Source organism: Euprymna scolopes, chromosome 35, assembly GCF_053919585.1.
Source record: "Euprymna scolopes isolate OS-2025 chromosome 35, ASM5391958v1, whole genome shotgun sequence".
Taxonomy (NCBI): Eukaryota; Metazoa; Mollusca; class Cephalopoda; order Sepiida; family Sepiolidae; genus Euprymna; species Euprymna scolopes.
In genome coordinates this window covers 15,086,218-15,107,550 of record NC_136516.1, presented here as the reverse complement: position 1 = coordinate 15,107,550, position 21,333 = coordinate 15,086,218, and the positions used below count along the sequence as shown (strand labels likewise).

Sequence of the window (21,333 nt, the reverse complement as noted above, 5' to 3'; positions counted from 1 at the left end):
AATTATCTCCCCTTAAAAACTTGCAAAATAAATATTCTCTCTATATATATTAACTGTAGCGTCTTTAAATCAAAATACGCTAACGGAAACAATTTACTGCACGAGCGTCACCCTTTTAAAATTCATCATTCAATAAAATAAAAAGCTATAGCAAACATCTAAATGACTACTTTAAACACAGTTCCTGATTTCAAAAAAAGAAAAACTAAAAGGTAACTATCTCTATATATTTTTAAATCAAATTTATTATGTAAATTCAAAAAATATATATTTTTTCTACTCATTTCTATCTATAACCTATATTAATTTTCTTATAAATTTTAAATCCAAACCTTTTATTTCAATTTTTTCAGATTCATCTGACTTACTTTTAATGCTAGGTTTATTTATGGTGTCTTTTAAATTCAATAAAAATCCTCCTAAATTTGCTGATGAGGAGACCGTGCTTACCAAAAAAACTATATATAATTGTTCTACATAACTTCATGTATACCACAATAAAAAGCACTGATTTCCGAAACGATCGTACAGATAATTGACTTTGTTGTTGTTCCTTCTTATGAAACTGATTTTTAATTTAATTAAAATTTGATTTTTAAATTTAAAAATTTTTTTTTTAATTTTTAAATTGAAAATCACTTTACTTAATATATATATATATATATATATATATATATATATATATGTTTGTAAACAGATATATATATATATACTTATAATGCATATATTCAATAAAATTATTCAAAATTGCCACAATTAATTAAGCTCAATAAAAATGGATTTACACTTTCAGAGCATATATAAGTTTATTAAACATTCCAAATTAACAGAAGTATTCACTTGATCCACATTTATATTGTTTTATTGTTGCGTTTTACACGTGTTTCGTTGGATGGAATGATATACTAAATAAATCATCAGTGATTTATATTAGTTCTTCAGGAAAAAGTATGAATGTGAATAATATATAAGTTTATTAAACGTCACAAAGGTATTCACTTCATTCACATTTATATTGTTTTATTGCTGCAACTTACTCGTGTTATAATATTATTGTAAAAGCAAAATAGCCAAAGAAATAGGCTAGTGTAAATCAAATATCTATACACAAAACGGATGGCTATTTGTGGTTGAATTTTAGAGATCAGTCAAGAAAACATTACATTTAAGATTGTTCAGATATATATATATATATATATATATATACACAAAGAGAGAGGCAGAGATAGTAAAATATGAGGGTTATTCCAAAAGTAAGGCCTCCTGTTTTTTAGCTGAAAAAATTAAATGTTGAAGAGCTACAAAAGCAGAAGTGGTACCATTAAAATGAGTGACCTTTTGTGCTTCAGAATTCATTTTTCTACATAGTCACCACTATTCTCTATGCACTTTTGCCAGCCTCTTTTGATGCCTTAATCGTAAAAGTTTGGAGCATGCTTTTTCACTCACATCTCTGTTGACACTCTGAAATCTGTCTGTTAACTGTGCTGACATCAACTGCATCGGCTTCATAAACGTTCAACAGGCGCCAGTGAATGCTGTTCGGTTCAATTTTTTTATGCATTGAAGAATTCAATGACACATCTTTGCTTCTGATGCATGTTCATGACAGGGGTTGCTTTCTTAGAGTTTTACATCCTCAATATCTGTAACAGACATATGAAACTCACAGGTCATGAATGCATAAGTTCAGTCATCATAACAATGCAATTTGTAATCTCATCTGATCCATTTAGGTTTATTTTTTTACAAGGAAAAGACCTAATCAAGGCCTGAAGGCCATTTGAGGATAAGGGGTAGTAATCATTCATGATGTAGAGTGGTAGAATTTGGATTATTTAAGGGGGACGGTTAAACAAGAAGCTCTTTACACCATGACATTTCAAAGCCTAATGCATTATTTATTTGATTTTATTAATAGAGTATGCTCCACCCTCAGGTGTTGAGCTTCTTACACTCTGATAGGTCCCTATATAAAGGGTTTATTTGAATTTTTTATTCCCACTTGATTATATATATATATATATATATATATATATATAGAGAGAGAGAGAGAGAGAGAGAGAGAGAGAGAGAGAAAGACATAGATATATTACCTGCATATTTGAAGGACCAGTTTAAACGCATCTTCTTCAAGTAAAAAACTGTAATCAATTTGGTCGGTTAATTTGACGCCACATGTTAATTGCAAACTGAAAAATAAGCACAAGTAAAATGATTCAATTAATAAATAATAATAATAATAATAATAATAATAATAATAATAATAACATTCAATTAATAAATAATAATAATAATATTCAATTAATAAATAATAATAATAATAATAATAATAATAATAATAATAATAATAATAACATTCAATTAATAATAATAATATTCAATTAATAAATAATAATAATATTAATATTCAATTAATAAATAATAATAATAATAATAATAATAATAATAATAACATTCAATTAATAATAATAATATTCAATTAATAAATAATAATAATAATAATAATAATAATAATAATAATAATAACATTCAATTAATAAATAATAATAATAATAATTATAATAATAATAATAATAACATTCAATTAATAATAATAATAATAACATTCAATTAATAAATAATAATAATAATAATAATAATAATAATAACATTCAATTAATAATATTAATATTCAATTAATAAATAATAATAATAATAATAACATTCAATTAATAATAATAATATTCAATTAATAAATAATAATAATAATAATAATAATAATAACATTCAATTAATAAATAATAATAATAATAATAATAATAATAATAATAATAATAACATTCAATTAATAATAATAATAATAATAACATTCAATTAATAAATAATAATAATAATAATAATAATAATAATAATAATAATAATAACATTCAATTAATAATATTAATATTCAATTAATAAATAATAATAATAATAATAATAATAATAATAATAACATTCAATTAATAAATAATAATAATAATATTCAATTAATAAATAATAATAATAATAATAATAATAATAATAATAATAACATTCAATTAATAATAATAATATTCAATTAATAAATAATAATAATAATAATAATAATAATAATAATAATAACATTCAATTAATAATAATAATATTCAATTAATAAATAATAATAATAATAATAATAATAATAATAATATTCAATTAATAAATAATAATAATATTAATATTCAATTAATAAATAATAATAATATTAATATTCAATTAATAAATAATAATAATAGTATTCAATTAATAAATTATAATAATAATAATATTCAATTAATAAATAATAATAATATTAATATTCAATTAATAAATAATAATAATAATATTCAATTAATAAATTATAATAATAATAATATTCAATTAATAATAATAATAATAATAATAATAATAATAATAATAATAATAATGCTCAATTAATAAATAATAATAATAATTATAATATTCAATTAATGATAATAATAATATTACTCAAATTAAAAGAAATTAATACAAACAATTTAAAGCAAATTTGGTACATTTAACTATTTCTTGCCTGTGGAAAATCGATAAAAGAAAGGTTTTCGACATCAACAAGACGTGAAAATAACATTCAAGATGAGAACTGAAGAACGCAAATGATACGAATTAACGATTCTCATCTAAAAAAAAGTCAGAAACATAAAAAGAAAAGGAAAAATTACCACAAACCTGTTGAGTCTTGCGTGTGCGTATTGCAAAAACACTCCTGAGTCGGCTTTGAAATTTAAACATTTCTCCCAACTGAATTTATAGTCGCGATTCCTTCGTTCCTTCAGATCCTGAACCAAAATCGAACTGACACCAAGAATGTCAGCCACAGCATCTTCATCGGATACATCTTTCGAGGCTGAAAAGAATACACAATAACAAAGAATAATCTACTTACACATATGTGTGTGTGTATATTATTTTATGTATCTACATGTGTGTGTGTATATTATTTTATGTATTTACATGTGTGTGTGTATATTATTTTATGTATCTACATGTGTGTGTGTATATTATTTTATGTATCTACATGTGTGTGTGTATATTATTTTATGTATCTACATGTGTGTGTGTATATTATTTTATGTATCTACATGTGTGTGTGTATATTATTTTATGTATCTACATGTGTGTGTGTATATTATTTTATGTATCTACATGTGTGTGTATATTATTTTATGTATCTACATGTGTGTGTATATTATTTTATGTATCTACATGTGTGTGTGTATATTATTTTATGTATCTACATGTGTGTGTGTATATTATTTTATGTATCTACATGTGTGTGTGTGTATTATTTTATGTATCTACATGTGTGTGTGTATATTATTTTATGTATTTACATGTGTGTGTGTATATTATTTTATGTATCTACATGTGTGTGTGTATATTATTTTATGCATCTACATGTGTGTGTGTATATTATTTTATGTATCTACATGTGTGTGTGTATATTATTTTATGTATCTACATGTGTGTGCATATATTATTTTATGTATTTACATGTGTGTGTGTATGTGTATTATTTTATGTATCTACATGTGTGTATGTATATTATTTTATGTATCTACATGTGTGTGTATATTATTTTATGTATCTACATGTGTGTGTGTATATTATTTTATGTATCTACATGTGTGTGCGTATATTATTTTATGTATCTACATGTGTGTGTGTGTATTATTTTATGTATCTACATGTGTGTGTGTATATTATTTTATGTATCTACATGTGTGTGTGTATATTATTTTATGTATCTACACGTGTGTGTGTATATTATTTTATGTATTTACATGTGTGTGTGTATGTGTATTATTTTATGTATCTACATGTGTGTGTGTATATTATTTTATGTATCTACATGTGTGTGTGTATATTATTTTATGTATCTACATGTGTGTGTGTGTATTATTTTATGTATCTACATGTGTGTGTGTATATTATTTTATGTATCTACACGTGTGTGTGTATATTATTTTATGTATCTACATAAAATTTTATGTAAATACAAGTAAAGATACCCACGCTTTGCACTAGGCTTTGCTATACGCTCAGGTACATTTGACCTTGAAAAATGGTGTGCACCATCTCTAGGTGGAGAACCATCAACATGTTAGGTTTAGTCATGATCGGTCCAGTGATGTGCGCTGTAGGGGAGTTGTACACACAAAAACACACACACAAACGCTACTACTTTATAGATATAGATTTTCAACATTTACTTTGACAGTGTTTGATACACAAATAGAGCTAGATAATAAGTTTGGAAAATATGGCAATTATCCGAAGCTCAGCAGCTATGATGCATCTGGCATTGTCTTCAACTGTATGGTCATCCATAGACTGACTACAGCAGATTGTTCCATAGTGCAGTGATCTGCAACCTGGACTGGGATCTGTTCCTCACCCCTGCCCCTGATCACAGGCTCTGTAGGTACGCGAAAAAAGACTACCTTCGGTGGTACCAGAGGCTTCAATGCCAAGCAACATTCTCGATTTGAGTGGCATCTCCATGGAACCAGCTACCCGATGAGATCGTAATCTAGCCAACACTACAGGGCTTCAAGGCGGCCTTGGACAGATGCTGGTCAGACCTCCACGTTTTTTTCCTGAATAATTTCTCTTTGTACATAGTCCCTAAATTCTCACTTTTTTTCCTATCATAAATGGCAATCACTTGTGCGTTTATTCTTTTCGAATTAAATAGAAAAAAAATTTTTTTTAAATAAGAAAAAAAAAATGAAAAAAAGATGTTTTCCAATGATTAAGCCGAAATTATCTCAGGTATTTTTTTAATTTTTGACCTGTTCTTTGTTTGCCGAATATGATTACCACATGTTTGATCCTCCGAGGTTGAACGAAGTAAAATGTTGGACTACAAGAATCCTGGTCTACTTACTTTTTGTTTCTCTCATCTTTTGCAGCATAATTGCTTGGGCTTCATCGAGAATGTCTTTCATGAAAACGACTTCACCTTTCCTTGTGCTCATGCCAAGAACACGGCCGAAACCAATATGGAAATGAGGACCAGTGCTGTGAAAATATAAACAAAACACAAAGCAAATAATGGCGCTGTTGTCTTTTTTTTTTTTCTGGTTTTAATTATTTACAGCTATAAGGGAAAAGTTGCTTTCTGCTGACAAGAAAACAGTTACAACCAATCAGTTGGCGGTTGAAAGGATTCCCCATCTAGCATTACAGACTATTGATTAATAAAAAAAGGAGGTAAAAATAGGTAAATCAATTTAATCTCTCGTAAAAGAATATTCTTTTTATATATATATATATATATATATATATATATATATATATATATATATATATATCTCAACACTGTAGGTCTTAACCCAAATATTTCCATTTTTTTTTCTTTTATTCTTTAGTGATTTTAATCACAGATGCAATATTGCAACTCTAATAAATCTCGCATTATCGGCCAAACTCAACCTCTGTCCCATCACTGCAATGTTCCTTCCCTGTGATTTACAAGTACTTTAATAGAATGCGCTCTGATGAACTCATAGCACTTCTGCCCTCTTGATGTACATACTCCCATCTAATCTGACAAGCAGCAAAATCACTCCCCTTCACTGTCGGGGTCTCTAGATATCGGAAAGTCTTCTATTCTAATAATTTATTCCCTCGGACTGCTAGACTTTCGAATTCCCTCACTGTTTTCTGCTTCTATGGCTGCACTACCCTGCAGTAGTTTATATATAACTAGCATGGATACCTGGCGTTGCCCAGGTCAACATGAAGTTCGGTTAGGACACAGCTGCTATACTAAGGATATTGAACAATTTAAAAAATAAAAGAACGGGATCGCCCCCCCCCCCCCAAAAAAAAGAACAACCTCCCCACCAGATATTTTGGCAGAAGGGATACGAAGAGAAGTACCTATTCTTCGGATATTGACCACTTTTTGTTGCCCGTGAGCGTGATTCCCCACCCCCTCATAAAAAAAAAAAAAGTAAATGAATGAAAACAACTTTTCTTTTAATTAAAATAGCAGCAAGTGCCCATGCGACCAAAAAAAAAAAATGAGCCACGGCGGACAGGCTTGAACCTGAAACGCAAAGGAAGAGAAGAAGGGGAAAAAAGTTACTGGCTAACGCTTTAGCCGACACGACTACGAGTACTTATGACATCATGATGGTACAAAATAGTTTTAGTGAATTACGCATGTGTGACATCTTTCCTTTATATAATAGATGTGATTAGACATCTCGCTGCTCAACTCCCCACAGTCTCCTGTTCAATACAATCCTAAATAATAGTCCCTTATGCTCTAAGTGGCAAGATGCCTTGTTTGGAACACGACAGAGTTTTTTTTTTTTAAAAGTATAATTCCTACACAATTCATTATGTTGTAACTAATTTGCATGGTCCCTAATTCATCGTAGTTGCTTGCATCTCAGTGGGTATTTGCCTTGTTTGGGGTGGATATGAGCAAAAAAAAAAAAAAAAGAAAAAATGACTGGCCTATGTAGGACAGAAGCAAAAAAGTTAATTGCCCCAAATACTATATTTCAGTTGTTATAATCTTAGATGTTTTTTTTTCTCATAATTGATAATTTATGATCAGAAATTTTTGAACTGAAACATTTCTGAATTTTTTATATAGAGATTGATTATTCGTATTATTTGGTTTCTTTAGACCCCTGCACTCATTCCTGTCACTGTAACCTCCAACCTTCTTCAGATGTATCCTGCCAAACTCAAGAATCTTTCTATGACCGACTGGATAGAAGTCCTAAATATTTTGCAGTTGTATTCATAACTAAACTAGCTAGCGAGGGAGGGGGGGGGCGGCTTTGCCCAGACGTAAAATATGCTTAAATATGGTATTTTAATTTGCCCAGATTTCGTATATATTATTATAGAGTCGTGATTTCAAAAGTAACGAAAAAAAAAAAGTATTTGGGTGCCATCAGCTAGAATTGAAAGCAAAACTGTAGCATTTAGAACCGGTGACGTTACCGCTGTACCAACGTGACACGCATATAAACCGATTAAAAATAAAAAATAAACTAAGATGAACATACAAAATGATTAACAATTTTTGACCCATTAAAAACAATTTTAATTGGCTAAAGACCCATAAAAAAATGACTCATAAAAAATCCAACCATTTGAGGCCCCTAGCGCTACTCTGCAACTTTTAGTTTCGAAGGAGATAGAGTTTAAAAATATGGAGACAGACAGACATATAGCCGTTTATATATTAGATTTTACCAACTACTTTATCCACTACACCATGACATAATGGATAAAGTATTTAGTAAAATTTAGTTCTATGTTACAATCTTCTGGAGGTTAGAAGGTTCAATCCTCAGTGCAGGTGACACTCAAAATACAACTGCGACTTATTTAGGACTTCTCCCCAGTCATGTCTGAAGGAACAAAGACATGCTACCCCCCCCCCCCCGTGAATTAAATAAAGGCTTCCGTTCGAAATTCCATACAGATTTCAAAGTTTAACAAGATACACCTGGAGAAGGTCGGAGGTTACATCGACTGAAACGTTGAGAAAGTGAGAACAGTAGTCCGAAGAAACCAAAATAATATGAAACGTTAATTTAATCCGGCATGAGACTGTCCATATCTTAGACGCATGTGCGAGTCATTAAGAAATACCAGTGAAACAAACTTACGTTAAAGCCCAATTCTCTTTCATTTTCCCGAGCACAACTTTGAGGTTATGAAAATGACTTTTCTGACCATTGTCAACCTACAACAACAACAAAAAAAAAACATTGAAAAAAAAAGGTGCAGAGTTGTCACGTGCTAATCCAAATGTTATAAAAAAAGCAAACTTTCAAACACACAGTCAAAATATTTCTCCTTATATTAAGCTTGTTACTGATTCACACCAACCTTAATCCTGAACACAGTTACATACAAATTGAATAAGATCTTATTTTGACAATGAACAATTTCTTTGGACCAGAAATAAGTTCTTGATGAGCCGTTCCATATACGTTATCAAATTTACCAAATTTTCATTACTAATGATTACTATATTGTCCAATTTCTACTGTACACTCTTTAACCCTTATCCTTGAGAGACCTCTTGGCCTTGATAATGTGGTGATGCCTATGTAAAAAAAAAAAAAAAAAAAAAAAAAAAGCTCAACGCTTTCTCAATCAGAATCGCTGGACCTTGAAATAGATTTCCAAGGGAGGTAATAAATGCATGAATAATGGAGCAATTCAAGGTGCTGAACTACTGTATCATCTCTTTTTTATTTTTCTTCCTTTGAAGATTGTAATGCTGGGTATGGGGCAGCCAAACCAGCTGCCAACATTGTATAAATATCGATATGGCAACTGAAGAATGCTTGTTTTATTTTTTGACAATAAATTGAATTGAAAAAAATTGAATTGAACGAAATACATGTAGATCAGGTCTGAACTTAAACATGAGAGTTTTTGATAGGTTTAAGGTTTTTAAAAATTGACAATGATCTCATTTTGTCAATAAACAAATTACTTGGCTTAAGCAGATGCGGCAACAGTATTCCATCCTTGGACGTACCTGGCTCTTATATAAATAGAGAATTGCATCAGCAGTGAGATATCTACTGGATCGATAGAAGGATCCCACCATTTTTCCAGCGGCCTTGGCAACAGATTCGATGTACGTGTTCCATTTTAGATCAGGAGTAAAGGTCAAGCCCAGAAGCTTGTCAAAACTTGAGGCCTCCTCAAGACGAGAGCCATTCATTTTAATTGATGCCAGATGGGGATCAGAACGTTGATGATGTAAAGAGAGAAGCTTGGTTTTAGATGCATTAAAAGTAACCAGCCACTCCTTTCCCCATTGTACCACGTGCTCAAGATCAGAGGAGAGAGAATCGGAGAGAACTTGGTCGTTTACTGTCTTAGATGTGCTACCATAGAACATGATAGATGTGTGTATGTCGAACGACTACATATTAACAAATAAAAAAAGAGAAATTCTCTTTTCATATCACAAATGTAAATCTTCATGTCAAAGCAAAGATTGCAGGCAGGCATGAGAAAATCATCAAGAGAAAGTTGAATAGAAAGTTTTGTTCAGACTTGATAATGTCTAAATAGAGGACTGTTTGAAATATTTTAAATTATATTCACACTTATAATGTACATGTTTTTAGGTTTTTTATGAAGCCATTTTAAAAATGTGAAGAAATTTATCATTTTAGCTAAGAAATACAAACACACATGCATATATCATGGAATTGAAAGCAACTAGAAGCAAAAATAATGCTCCTTTTCATTAATTTATTTTTAAAATATTATAATATATATATATATATATATATATATATTGTGGAAAACTATTTTATCAGTAAAATAAATAAATAAATAAAAACAATGAACATATGTATATGCATTTATATTTATATTTGTGTGTGTGTGTATAATATATATATATATATATATATATATATATATATATATATATATATATGTTTACATTAAAAAATATGGGGCAATTATTCAGATATAAGGTAGACTACCTCCAAATCTCCCAGGGAGAGATAATTCATACTAAATTTAATTATTGTTGAAATTAACAAAAATAGACATATAGACATTATACATATAAGGAATAAAATATCAGGATGTAATGATTAATAATAATGATAATAATAGGTTTTATTTATTTTAAAAAGTATGACACAAAAAAAAAATACCACTCATGTAATCATTAATAAAATTTCAATCTTTTCTGCAATTCAACTATATACATAATACAAATAATTCAATCTATTGATATATATAGTCATGTTATATATCATTTTGAAGCGTGTTTTTCGCTCTATCGAATCGTGTTATTCGTTACCGTTCTCAATCTCTTCATTTATTTTTGTGCAGGTTTTTTGACAGCATGGACAAAATTCAAATCAACACGATTTTCTTGTTCCAGTTCAAACTAGACCGAAAAGCTGGTGAGACAGCTCATGATATCAATGATGCATTTGACCCAGGAACCACTAGTGAACATGTGGCACAACGATGGTTCAAGAAATTTCACAATAGTGACAAGAGCCTCGAAGATGAAGATGATCACGGCTGGCCGACTGCAGTTGAGAATGAACATTTGAAAGCCTTAATTGAAGCCAATCCTTTCAAAACCACGAGAAGTTGCCGTTGAACTGAAGGTCGACCACTCAAAAGTTGTTCGCTGTTTAAAGCAAATAGGGAAGTCAAAAAAGTTGGATAAATGGGGGTCGCATGAATTGAACAATAATCAAAAAAACTGTCATTTTGAGGTGTCTTCTATGTTCCTTCTGCACAACAAAAATGACCCATTTCTTGAGCGGATTGTGACATGTAATGAGAAATGGATCCTCTATGACAACCGGTGACGTTCGGCACAGTGGTTGAATGCTGGAGAAGCTCCACAACACTTCCCAAAGCCAAAATTGCACCAAAAAAAGGTTATGGTCAGTGTTTGGTGGTCTGTGGTCGGTCTCATCTATCATAGTTTCTTGAATCTGGGTGAAATGATTACGGCAGAAAAGTACTACCGACAAATTGACAAAATGCACCAGAAGCTCCAACGTAAGTGCCCTAGATTGGTCAATATGAAGAGCCAATTCTCTTCCATGACAATGCTCACTTGTATGTTGCTCAATTGACCCTGCAGAATCTGAACGAATTGGGCTACAAGACTCTGCCTCATCTGCCATATTCACCATACCTCTTACCCACCAATTATCACTTTTTCAAGCATCTTAACAACTTCCTGCACAAAAAATGCTTCAAAAACTGAAATGATGCCAAATCAGCCTTCAATGACTTCATCGTTTCCAGAACTCTGGATTTCTACACTAATGGGATAAATAAACTTGTTTCTCGTTGGAAAAATGTGTCAATTCTAATGGTTCTTGTTTCGATTAATAAAGTTTATTATGAAAGGAGTTATGATTCTTTGAAGTTGAATATCAAAAAACATTATTTTTGCACCAACCTAATAGATATTAATAAAAATAAAAGAGAAATTCTCTTTGCAGATCACAAATGTAAATCTTCATGTCAAAGCAAAGGTTGCATGCAGGCATGAGAAAATCATCAAGAGAAAGTTGAATAGAAAGTTTTGTTCAGACTTGATAATGTCTAAATAGAGGATTGTTTGAAATATTTAAAATTATATTCACACTTATAATGTACATGTTTTTAGGTTTTTTATGAAGCCATTTCCTAATTTTAAAATGTGAAGAAATTCAGCATTTTAGCTGAAAAACATACACACACACATATATATAGCACTGACTTGAAAGCAACTTCTTTTTTTTTATTTATTTTTAAAATATGTTATTAGTGATGGGACGATTCCAATATTTTTCCAGATTCCAATACAATTACCAATTCCGTACTAAATTTCTGATTCCGATACAATTACTGATTCCAATTCTTTATAAATCTGTAAAACTATAAGACTTATTTTTTTCTGATTACCGTAAAAACACATGTTAAATGTGCATATATTTTCTCAAACGTAAAAATACACTTGTGGGGGGGGGGGATGAACTCTAAATTTTTCTGGTAGTTCAAAATCAATAAATATTTAATATCTTATTACTAGAAGTGGAAGATTTTAAAACAAAACCAATTAAAAAAAGATAATTAAGGAAATCGTTTTGGGCATTGGAAAATAGGCACAAATTCTTCAGATTCCAATATCCCAAACAGTTCTGATTTTTTTCGATTCTCAATGCCGATTAATCAGCCCAACACTAATATATATATATATATATATATATATATATATATATATATATATATATTAGTGTTGGGCTGATTAATCCTGATTATATATATATAAGACTTAATGTAAGTATTATTAAAAGTATATATACAAGGAATAAAATATCGGGAGGGAGGGATTGAGGGAATGAGTGAGTGAATGAATAATGATAATAATAATAATAAATAATAATAATAATAATAATACTAATAATAATAATAATTATAATAATAATGCTGCAATATTTTTTATATAATTAAAGGATATAATTAAAGAAAGTTGGAAGGTTCTACTTATAGACACTGGCAATAGAAACTGACGAATCAAATAGATCCACGTTCCGCTAGCAACTAATCAGAAATTGTAATCGCTCCATTAAAATACTGAATCTTTTAGAATTCTCAGATAATTTTTCGTGTCTGCACATAAAAGATCTTTGCTCAGTGTCTGCAAAATTTTAAAGTTCAAAACTTATTCAAATTAGCTATCCATTGAAAACTCTTTTTCATCTCCAGGACTTATACAGATTAGCTACCCATCAGAAACTTTTCTGAATTAAACATAGATTTCAATTGAAAAGGTTTTTATTTATTTTATAAAGTATGATCCCACCCACCCCCACACACACACATAAAATACTACTCATGTCATCATTAATAAAATTGAAAATCCTTTTTGCAATCCAACCATACTGAATACAAACAACCTGGATAGAAGAATACATTCTTTGGTTGGCAAGTAATAATTCAGGGGAGATAACTTGTAGATGGTTCAAAGATAATAATTTTTGAATATTCTGAGCCAACAAAAAAAGAGTATTAGTGTGTCATGTAAAAAAAAATTTTACTAAACATTTTTGTGAATACCAATTAGAATAAAAATGAAGGAGAGACAATTACAACATAGTTACTTACGACATAGTGAATTTTGTGGAAATTATACTTTTTCTTCCTGTCTTTAGCTGCGCTTAAATCTCTACAAACAAAATAAAAAGATAGAAATATTTGGGTTAAGAGCTGCAGTGTTGATTTTACAAAATTTTTAAGTGAAATAAAAAAAATGTAATATATTTTTATAAGAGGTTAAATTTATTGACATACCTTTAAATCTTAATTTTTATTAACTAATAATGTGAACACAAACAAATGAGCCAATTAATTTAATTTGAAGTTGAATTTTATTAATTTGAGGATAAGCTTTTTTTATTTGAAATTCAATTTCTTTTTTCAAGTTTGAGCTTTTCTTTAAAGTTTGATCCATTTTTACTTAAAGTTGAGCTTAATTAATTAAAAGTTTAAGTACTTTTAATTCAAAATTATGATTTCGTAATCTAGAGTTAGAGTTGTCTTAATTCAAAGTTGACTTTACTTATTAAACATTTGGTACTTGTACAGTTTAGTCAAAACATTAAAAAATGAAAATATCGAAAAAAAGGTTATATTTCACGTATTCGTTATGAAACGAAGTTCTCTGAAAAAAAATTTCACTTAATTTCATCAAGCAGTTTTTTTTTTACAGCAAAAAAACAATTTGTTATGATACCGAGCAAAAGGTTCGATTTTTAGGAAGAAAAGCTAGAATTAAAGATGGGGAGGGAGTGTCGGCACTTTACATTGAGTTATCTCCCCGTAGCATGCTGTTCAGCTTCAGCAAATTTCACAAAGGCTGACTTCAACGCGCTCTCATAAGAACGTGTTTTTCCGCTGTAAACAAAAAAAAAAAAAAACTACTCGATCAAATTAAATGAAATTTTTTTTTCTGAGATCTTCAGTCCAAAACGGATACGTACAATATAACCTTTTTTCGATATTTTCATTTTTGAATGTCGTGACTAAACTGTACAAGTGCCAAACATTCAACTTTCTCCATTCAAAGTTGAGCTTTACTAATTAAATATTGAGCTTTTTTAATTTTTAAAGTTACACTTTACTAATTAAACACTGACCTCTCTTAATTCAGAGTTGAGCTTTACTAATTAAATGTTGAGCATTATTAACTCAAAATTGAGATTTCTTAATTCAAAGTTGAGCTTTACTAATTAAACACTGAGCTCTCTTAATTTAAAGTTGAACTCTCATAATTAGAGTCTAGCTCTCCTAATTTGAAGTTGACCGTTTTTTTTTACTTTAAACTGAACCCTTTTACTTCAAAGTTAAGATATTTTATGTACTAACAAGTCAAAGCTTATCAATGCTCATAAATAAAAGTTAAAGAGTTTGTTTTGTGGCTAGGTAACAATGGCTAGGTAACAATGGCTAGGATTGAACAGAATTTGATTTTTTTAGGAAATCGGCTTAACAAGAATTTGTAAACACTGGACTTGAAAGCGACCATGTAGTAGTCAGCTGGAAAGCAGCACCAAAGTATTATGTTCCATAGACAGATAATTCCATTTATTTTTGGATACACTGAGAAAGGAAAATCATTTTTAGCGGTTGTAACAAATATTTGTTGTGAATGTTTTTATTTGAAGTTGAACTTTCGTTTTATTTGAGCCGTTTTAATTTAGTAGCAATCTTTTTTAATTCAAAGCAGAGTTTTTTTTATAATTTGAAGTGACCAAGCCAAGCATGCAGGGTTCCCCTCCACAAGCAAAAAAAATTATTTTCACCATGACTAATGTTTGTGCAAAATTTTTTAAAAATCCAAAGCGTGGTTAATAAGAAAAGTGCAAACAAATGAACGGATGAACAATTTGGGAGCAATTTTACCTCTTTTAATGTCCCCTAGGGGATCAACCAGAGTTATCCTGGAAAATCTGTTCTGGTAAAAATTGACTAATGTTTGTGCAAAATTTCAAAAAAATCTAAGGCGTCGTTATTGAGGAAAATGTGAACAAACTAACAGACAAACGATTTTGGGGCAATTTTATCGCTATAATACCCTCTAGGGAGGCAACCAGAGTTATCTCGGAAAATCCATTCTGGCAAAAATTTACTTTCACCATGACTAATGTTTTTGCACAATTTTTTTAAAATTCAAGGCATGGTTATTGAGAAAAGTGCCAACAAACGAATGAATGAACAACTTGGGAGCAATTTTACCCCTATAATCCCCCATGGAGGGGCAACCAGAGTTATCCCGGAAAATCTGTTAGGGCAAAAATTCACTTTCACAATGACTAATGTTTGTGCAAAATTTAAAAAAAGTCCAAGGCGTGGTTATTGAGAAAAGTGCGAACAGACGAACAGGAGTGAATTACTAGGTCCAATCCTTCCTTTGTCGGGTGACCATGACCAAAAGGTGTCCTCCACCCCCATCCTTGCCCCAGTGCAGCCATAGCCGAGATTGAACTCACTACACAGGTTTGTAGTGTAATTTGAATCTTGTCAGTTGCTGAATACTTGATGCTTTGCCAGGGCTACCAAGGGTATTTTTTATTGTGACGCCATCACTAGACAGGTTGCCTACCACGGATTAAGAGAATCCCTTCCACACTTGAGAGAAGGATAGACTGCGCCAGTTTCTCAACCTGGTATTTTACCTCGTGGTACATACAGCGTCTCGCCTTCCCAAATAGTCACCCATCTGGTACTGGCAAGGCTCAACGTTGCTTAACTTTGGTGATCTGGCGAGAACTGGTGTGTCAACCCTGATTGTGCCGTATACACACATATATATAAACACACACACACACACATATATATAAACACACACACACACATATATATAAACACACACACACACATATATATATAAGATTGTGCCGTATACACACATATATATAAACACACACACACACATATATATAAACACACACACACACATATATATAAACACACACACACACACACATATATAAACACACACACACATATATATAAACACACACACACATATATATAAACACACACACACACATATATATAAACACACACACACACATATATAAACACACACACATATATATAAACACACACACACATATATATAAACACACACACACACACACACACACACATATAAACACACACACACACATATATAAACACACACACACATATATATATAAACACACACACACACATATATATAAACACACACACACATATATATAAACACACACACACACATATATAAACACACACACATATATATAAACACACACACACATATATATAAACACACACACACATATATATAAACACACACACACACATATATATAAACACACACACACACATATATATAAACACACACATATATAAGGCAAAACGTGTAGAAAGGATTAAAAAATAGAACAAGATCAGCTTACCGTGTTAAATACAATGTTGTTCCATCACTTTTAGACAAAGTGACACGTGAGGAGTTCCGTTCATCTGACACATCCACAAATCCAACACCGGTTTTTCTAAAACGAGAAACATCCATGAAAAATTTACATTCAAATCAATAAGAGTCAACATACACGTTTAACTTATGTATCAATTTTGAAATACAACTTTTTCTTGACCATTGTTTCTAATGGAACAATGTCTGAATAAGTCATTGCTTTGTTTGAACAGTATTTTTTTTTCCATCAGAAAGCAGTGCTTTATTAATACACAAAATTTCAGATTGGTTATAGTTAACTAATGTCCTTCCTAATTTCCGGCATAGCGCTACCGAAAGCAATGACAAGGTAAATCAGTTCCTTCGCTTTTTTTCTCCCACACCAATCATTGGTGTTTATTAAGATAAAGTCGACAGATCGATTTTTTAAAAACAACAATACTTACTTAATTGTCATGTCGAAAATAGTAATTGTCATGTCGAAAATAGTAATATATCCAAAAATTCCGAAAATCCATTGAATAGAACAACTGCTATTGTGTTTTTAGTAAAAAAAAAAAAAAAATCCATTGCTATGATCTTAAAAAGAAACGTTCGCCATTAAAGTGTTGAAAAGAGAGATAAGTATGTCCCCTGTGTTCACAATCTTCAATGTGTTTACATCTAGGAAAAAACGCAATTTTCCCCAATTTTTCTGTAAAAAGTACTTTTTGAATTTTCGTAATTTTGGGACATATTACTATTTTCAACATGACAAGTAAGTACTTTTGTTTTTGCTTAAAACAACATATTTTTCAAAAATCGATCTGTCGACTATCTTAACAAACACCAAATTATTTATTTTGATTTCAATAATTTTAATTTAATACTTTCATAAACATATATTTATTATATAAATTCAATTAAACAACTTTTATTTTTAATATTTTCATAAACATATATTTCTTATAAAATTTCAAATAAAATAAAAACTTTTTATTTTTTTTTAATTTTGTTATTAAAAGTGCAAATAAAGAATAATTTGTGCTATTATCATCTTTTTATAATTTTATTAATTTTTATTGTATACGTTTTCAATAATGTCTTTTTCTAATATTTTATCTCAATAAATCGCTTCACAATAGAAATACTGAAGAACAGTAAAAGTGAAGGAAATGATTCGCCTTGTCACCGCTTCCGGTAGAGTTATGTCGGAAATTATGAAGCACGTTAGCTGACCTTCAGATTTTTCAAGTGTTTTGAAATTGAATTTTGTTTAAAAGTTGGGTACTTGTACAGTTTAATCAAGACATTAAAAAAGTAAAATATCGAAAATAAAAGGTTATATTGTACGTATATCCATTTTGGACTGAAGATCTCCGAAAAATAATTTCATTTAATTTGATCGAGTATTTTTTTTTTTTTTCAGGTTTTTTACATGTTTTTATGAGAGCACGTTGAAGTCAGCCATTATGGAAATTTTTAACATGCCATGGGGAGATAACTCTATGTAAAGCGCCGAGACACTCCCTCCCCATCTTTATTACTAGCTTTTCTTCTTAAACATTGAACTTTTTGCTTGGTATCATAAGAAATGTTTTTTTTCGCTGTAAAAAAAACAAAAAAACTACTTGATGAAATTAAGTGAAATTTTTTTTTCAGAGAACTTCGTTCCATAACGGATACGTACAATATAACTTTTTTTTTTTTTTCGATATTTTCATTTTTTAATGTCTTGATTAAACTGTACAAGTTCCAAAAGTTGTTTTATTAGTTAGGCCTGGAACGTATTGAGCAATGTGTTAGAACTAAAAGGGAAATATTTTTTCATATTTTATTTCCACCAAAAAAAAAATATTATGCATAAAAAAAAAACTTAAGTAAATTTTTCTTGTCTATACTACCAAGACCAAAAGCCATTCGAGGATAAGGGTCAGTGAGATTGTCGATTAGATAATGGAACAATACTATGAAAGGACTGCGAACTATAATTAATTCACAAGACAATATTTGTTTACATTCAACTTGAATATGACCATGTTGTAGTCTTTAGTAAAGGATTCTCATGGAAACATGTTCCACAGGTGAGAATTTTTCTTCTTTCTTTCATGAACTAAGTCACCACTTATCAAGGCGAATAGGCCACTTGAGGATGAGGATTATTGAGTTAATTAGTTAATGAGTTTGACAATTATTATTTGTTAACATTGAACTTCTTGGAAAAAAACTCTGTTCATAGAAGTTCTGTTTGATTTTAGGTAGAGAGAGGGAGAAAGGTGAGTTCCTTACAGTGTTGGCAGAAAGACGAGTTCTTGCTGAAAGGTTTTATCCGAGGAAAAACAGACGTTGACGCGCAATAGAGCATCTACCATGAAAATACTGATCGAGGTAAACAAATAATCTCAGAACATTCCTAGCATTATATTCTTAATTTGTCCTTTAGTCCTCACATTCTATGAGCGATGTTTCTGACAAAGAGGGAAGAATTGCTGTTTTCTGAGTCAGAATCTATTCCATCTGACACTTATCATTGGCAAGTTTTTAATCTTGAAGTATTTTTTATAGCTTCTTATGTTGGATAAAAGAATTTGGAGATTGTGCACACACGCAAAAAATTCCAGGTTAACAGAGAACAAAGAAAATACCAGGTCAGACTTTATACACACATATTGATCTCTGCTGAAACAAAGAAAGAATTTGTCAATAAAAGCAAGAGGTCCAGCAAACAAAAACAAAAACGGAGAGACAGAGAGAGCCGCACGATCGTTATGTCATTAGTTCGTCAACCCCAACCTCCATCTTTCACCATCCTTGCACGACATATCTGATGACCATAGATCGACAAAATAATAAATAAATACAGTTTTGTTATGAAACTGTCTTCGTGTTTGATTGTCAAAACCGCTGGAACAAGCCAGAGTGTATATATTTATTAGCAGCACGCATCTTTGTAGAAGTGCAACAAACGTGATTATATATACGTGACAACAATAAACAGATAAATCGTTACAGAGAAAACCGACTATACAATACTTACATCAAGTGACTTCATGTCTTGTCTGGAGTGATTTTTATATACTGGTACTTCAACGTGTAAGCAATGAAACATAAATGATTGGAGGAGCACAAAGAGGAGGAGAGAATGCAATATATATATATATATATATATATATATATATATATATATATATAGTGTCCGCTTCCCGACTGACTATAACATGATCATCTTCAAATCTAATGTGAATAAATTCCGACTGAGCCGTCCTTTAAAATAATGCACACTTTACCCAAGTTCCACCATAACTGATCATATTTTCTCACCATGTACCCAACACTTATCCTAAAATGACCTCCAGTTTTTGTTAAGTAAAAAAAGTAAAAAAAAACAAAACAAAAAAAAACAATGTTCACTTTTGTTAATGAGAGAATTTTTTGAACAAAACAAAAAAATTGTCCGAGTACATACTGGTCAGTCTGTAATAACCCTGAGCACTGTAAGTCTTTCAGCAAATTTTGTGCCGATTTGGCATACATGGATTCTCCATGGTGGACGGTAAAAGAAATACCAAGTCTCTGAAAAGGGAAAAAAGGATATGTGTATGTATGTACATATATATATATATATATATATATATATATATATATTAATTTTATTTTTATGCGCGTAAAAATTATTTAATAGATATCTGAATAAAAATATTCAAATGTTTAATAAATAAAAATTTAATAATAACAAAAGATATTTCCCAAATAAGAAGGGCGACAAGAATATAAACAAAGGGCAGGTAACTCCCTCAAAACGTCCAAGTGAACGTAACAATGTAACAATTAAATAACACAGAATCGTTAACAAAAAATAAATAAAAATAACAGTAGATCTTACATATATATATATATGTAAGATCTACTGTTGTTTTTATTTATTTTACCGCTCCCCATGTGGGAGTACCAAATTGGTTAAAGGGAAAATTATTCCCAACTCGCATTTAGGTAAAAATGCACTTTCGTAAATAATTGAATTCATTCAAAACATATTGCTGGAACCAATACAAACAACATCTATCTATATATATATATATATATATATATATATATATATAGAGAGAGAGAGAGAGAGAGAGATGCGCTCTTCAACAGAAAATAAACATTAGTTAAAAATGTTAGCATGCTAGAAAATCACTCACACCAGAGTGTATCTTACCCCTTTACAAAGCCACGATACGCCAATACATGGAGTATTGTGCCACTTCTGAACTGGTGTCTCAATTTTAGATCGGACCCAAGAAAAAATCTCA

At 30.1% G+C, this 21,333-nt stretch overlaps 1 protein-coding gene across 1 annotated transcript in view; it reads right to left on the bottom strand.

Moving 5' to 3' along the window:
- Positions 1 to 21,333, bottom strand: part of LOC145259703 (putative arginine--tRNA ligase, mitochondrial) — a 72,441-nt gene that overhangs the window by 13,193 nt on the left and 37,915 nt on the right. The window contains exons 10-16 of the mRNA XM_080117377.1: positions 20,505 to 20,611; positions 17,043 to 17,138; positions 13,702 to 13,762; positions 8,703 to 8,779; positions 5,948 to 6,081; positions 3,727 to 3,904; positions 2,097 to 2,192 (exon numbers count right to left, since the gene is read on the bottom strand). Coding sequence (XP_079973503.1) covers positions 2,097 to 2,192; positions 3,727 to 3,904; positions 5,948 to 6,081; positions 8,703 to 8,779; positions 13,702 to 13,762; positions 17,043 to 17,138; positions 20,505 to 20,611 — 749 coding nt within the window. The remainder of the gene's footprint in view (positions 1 to 2,096; positions 2,193 to 3,726; positions 3,905 to 5,947; positions 6,082 to 8,702; positions 8,780 to 13,701; positions 13,763 to 17,042; positions 17,139 to 20,504; positions 20,612 to 21,333) is intronic.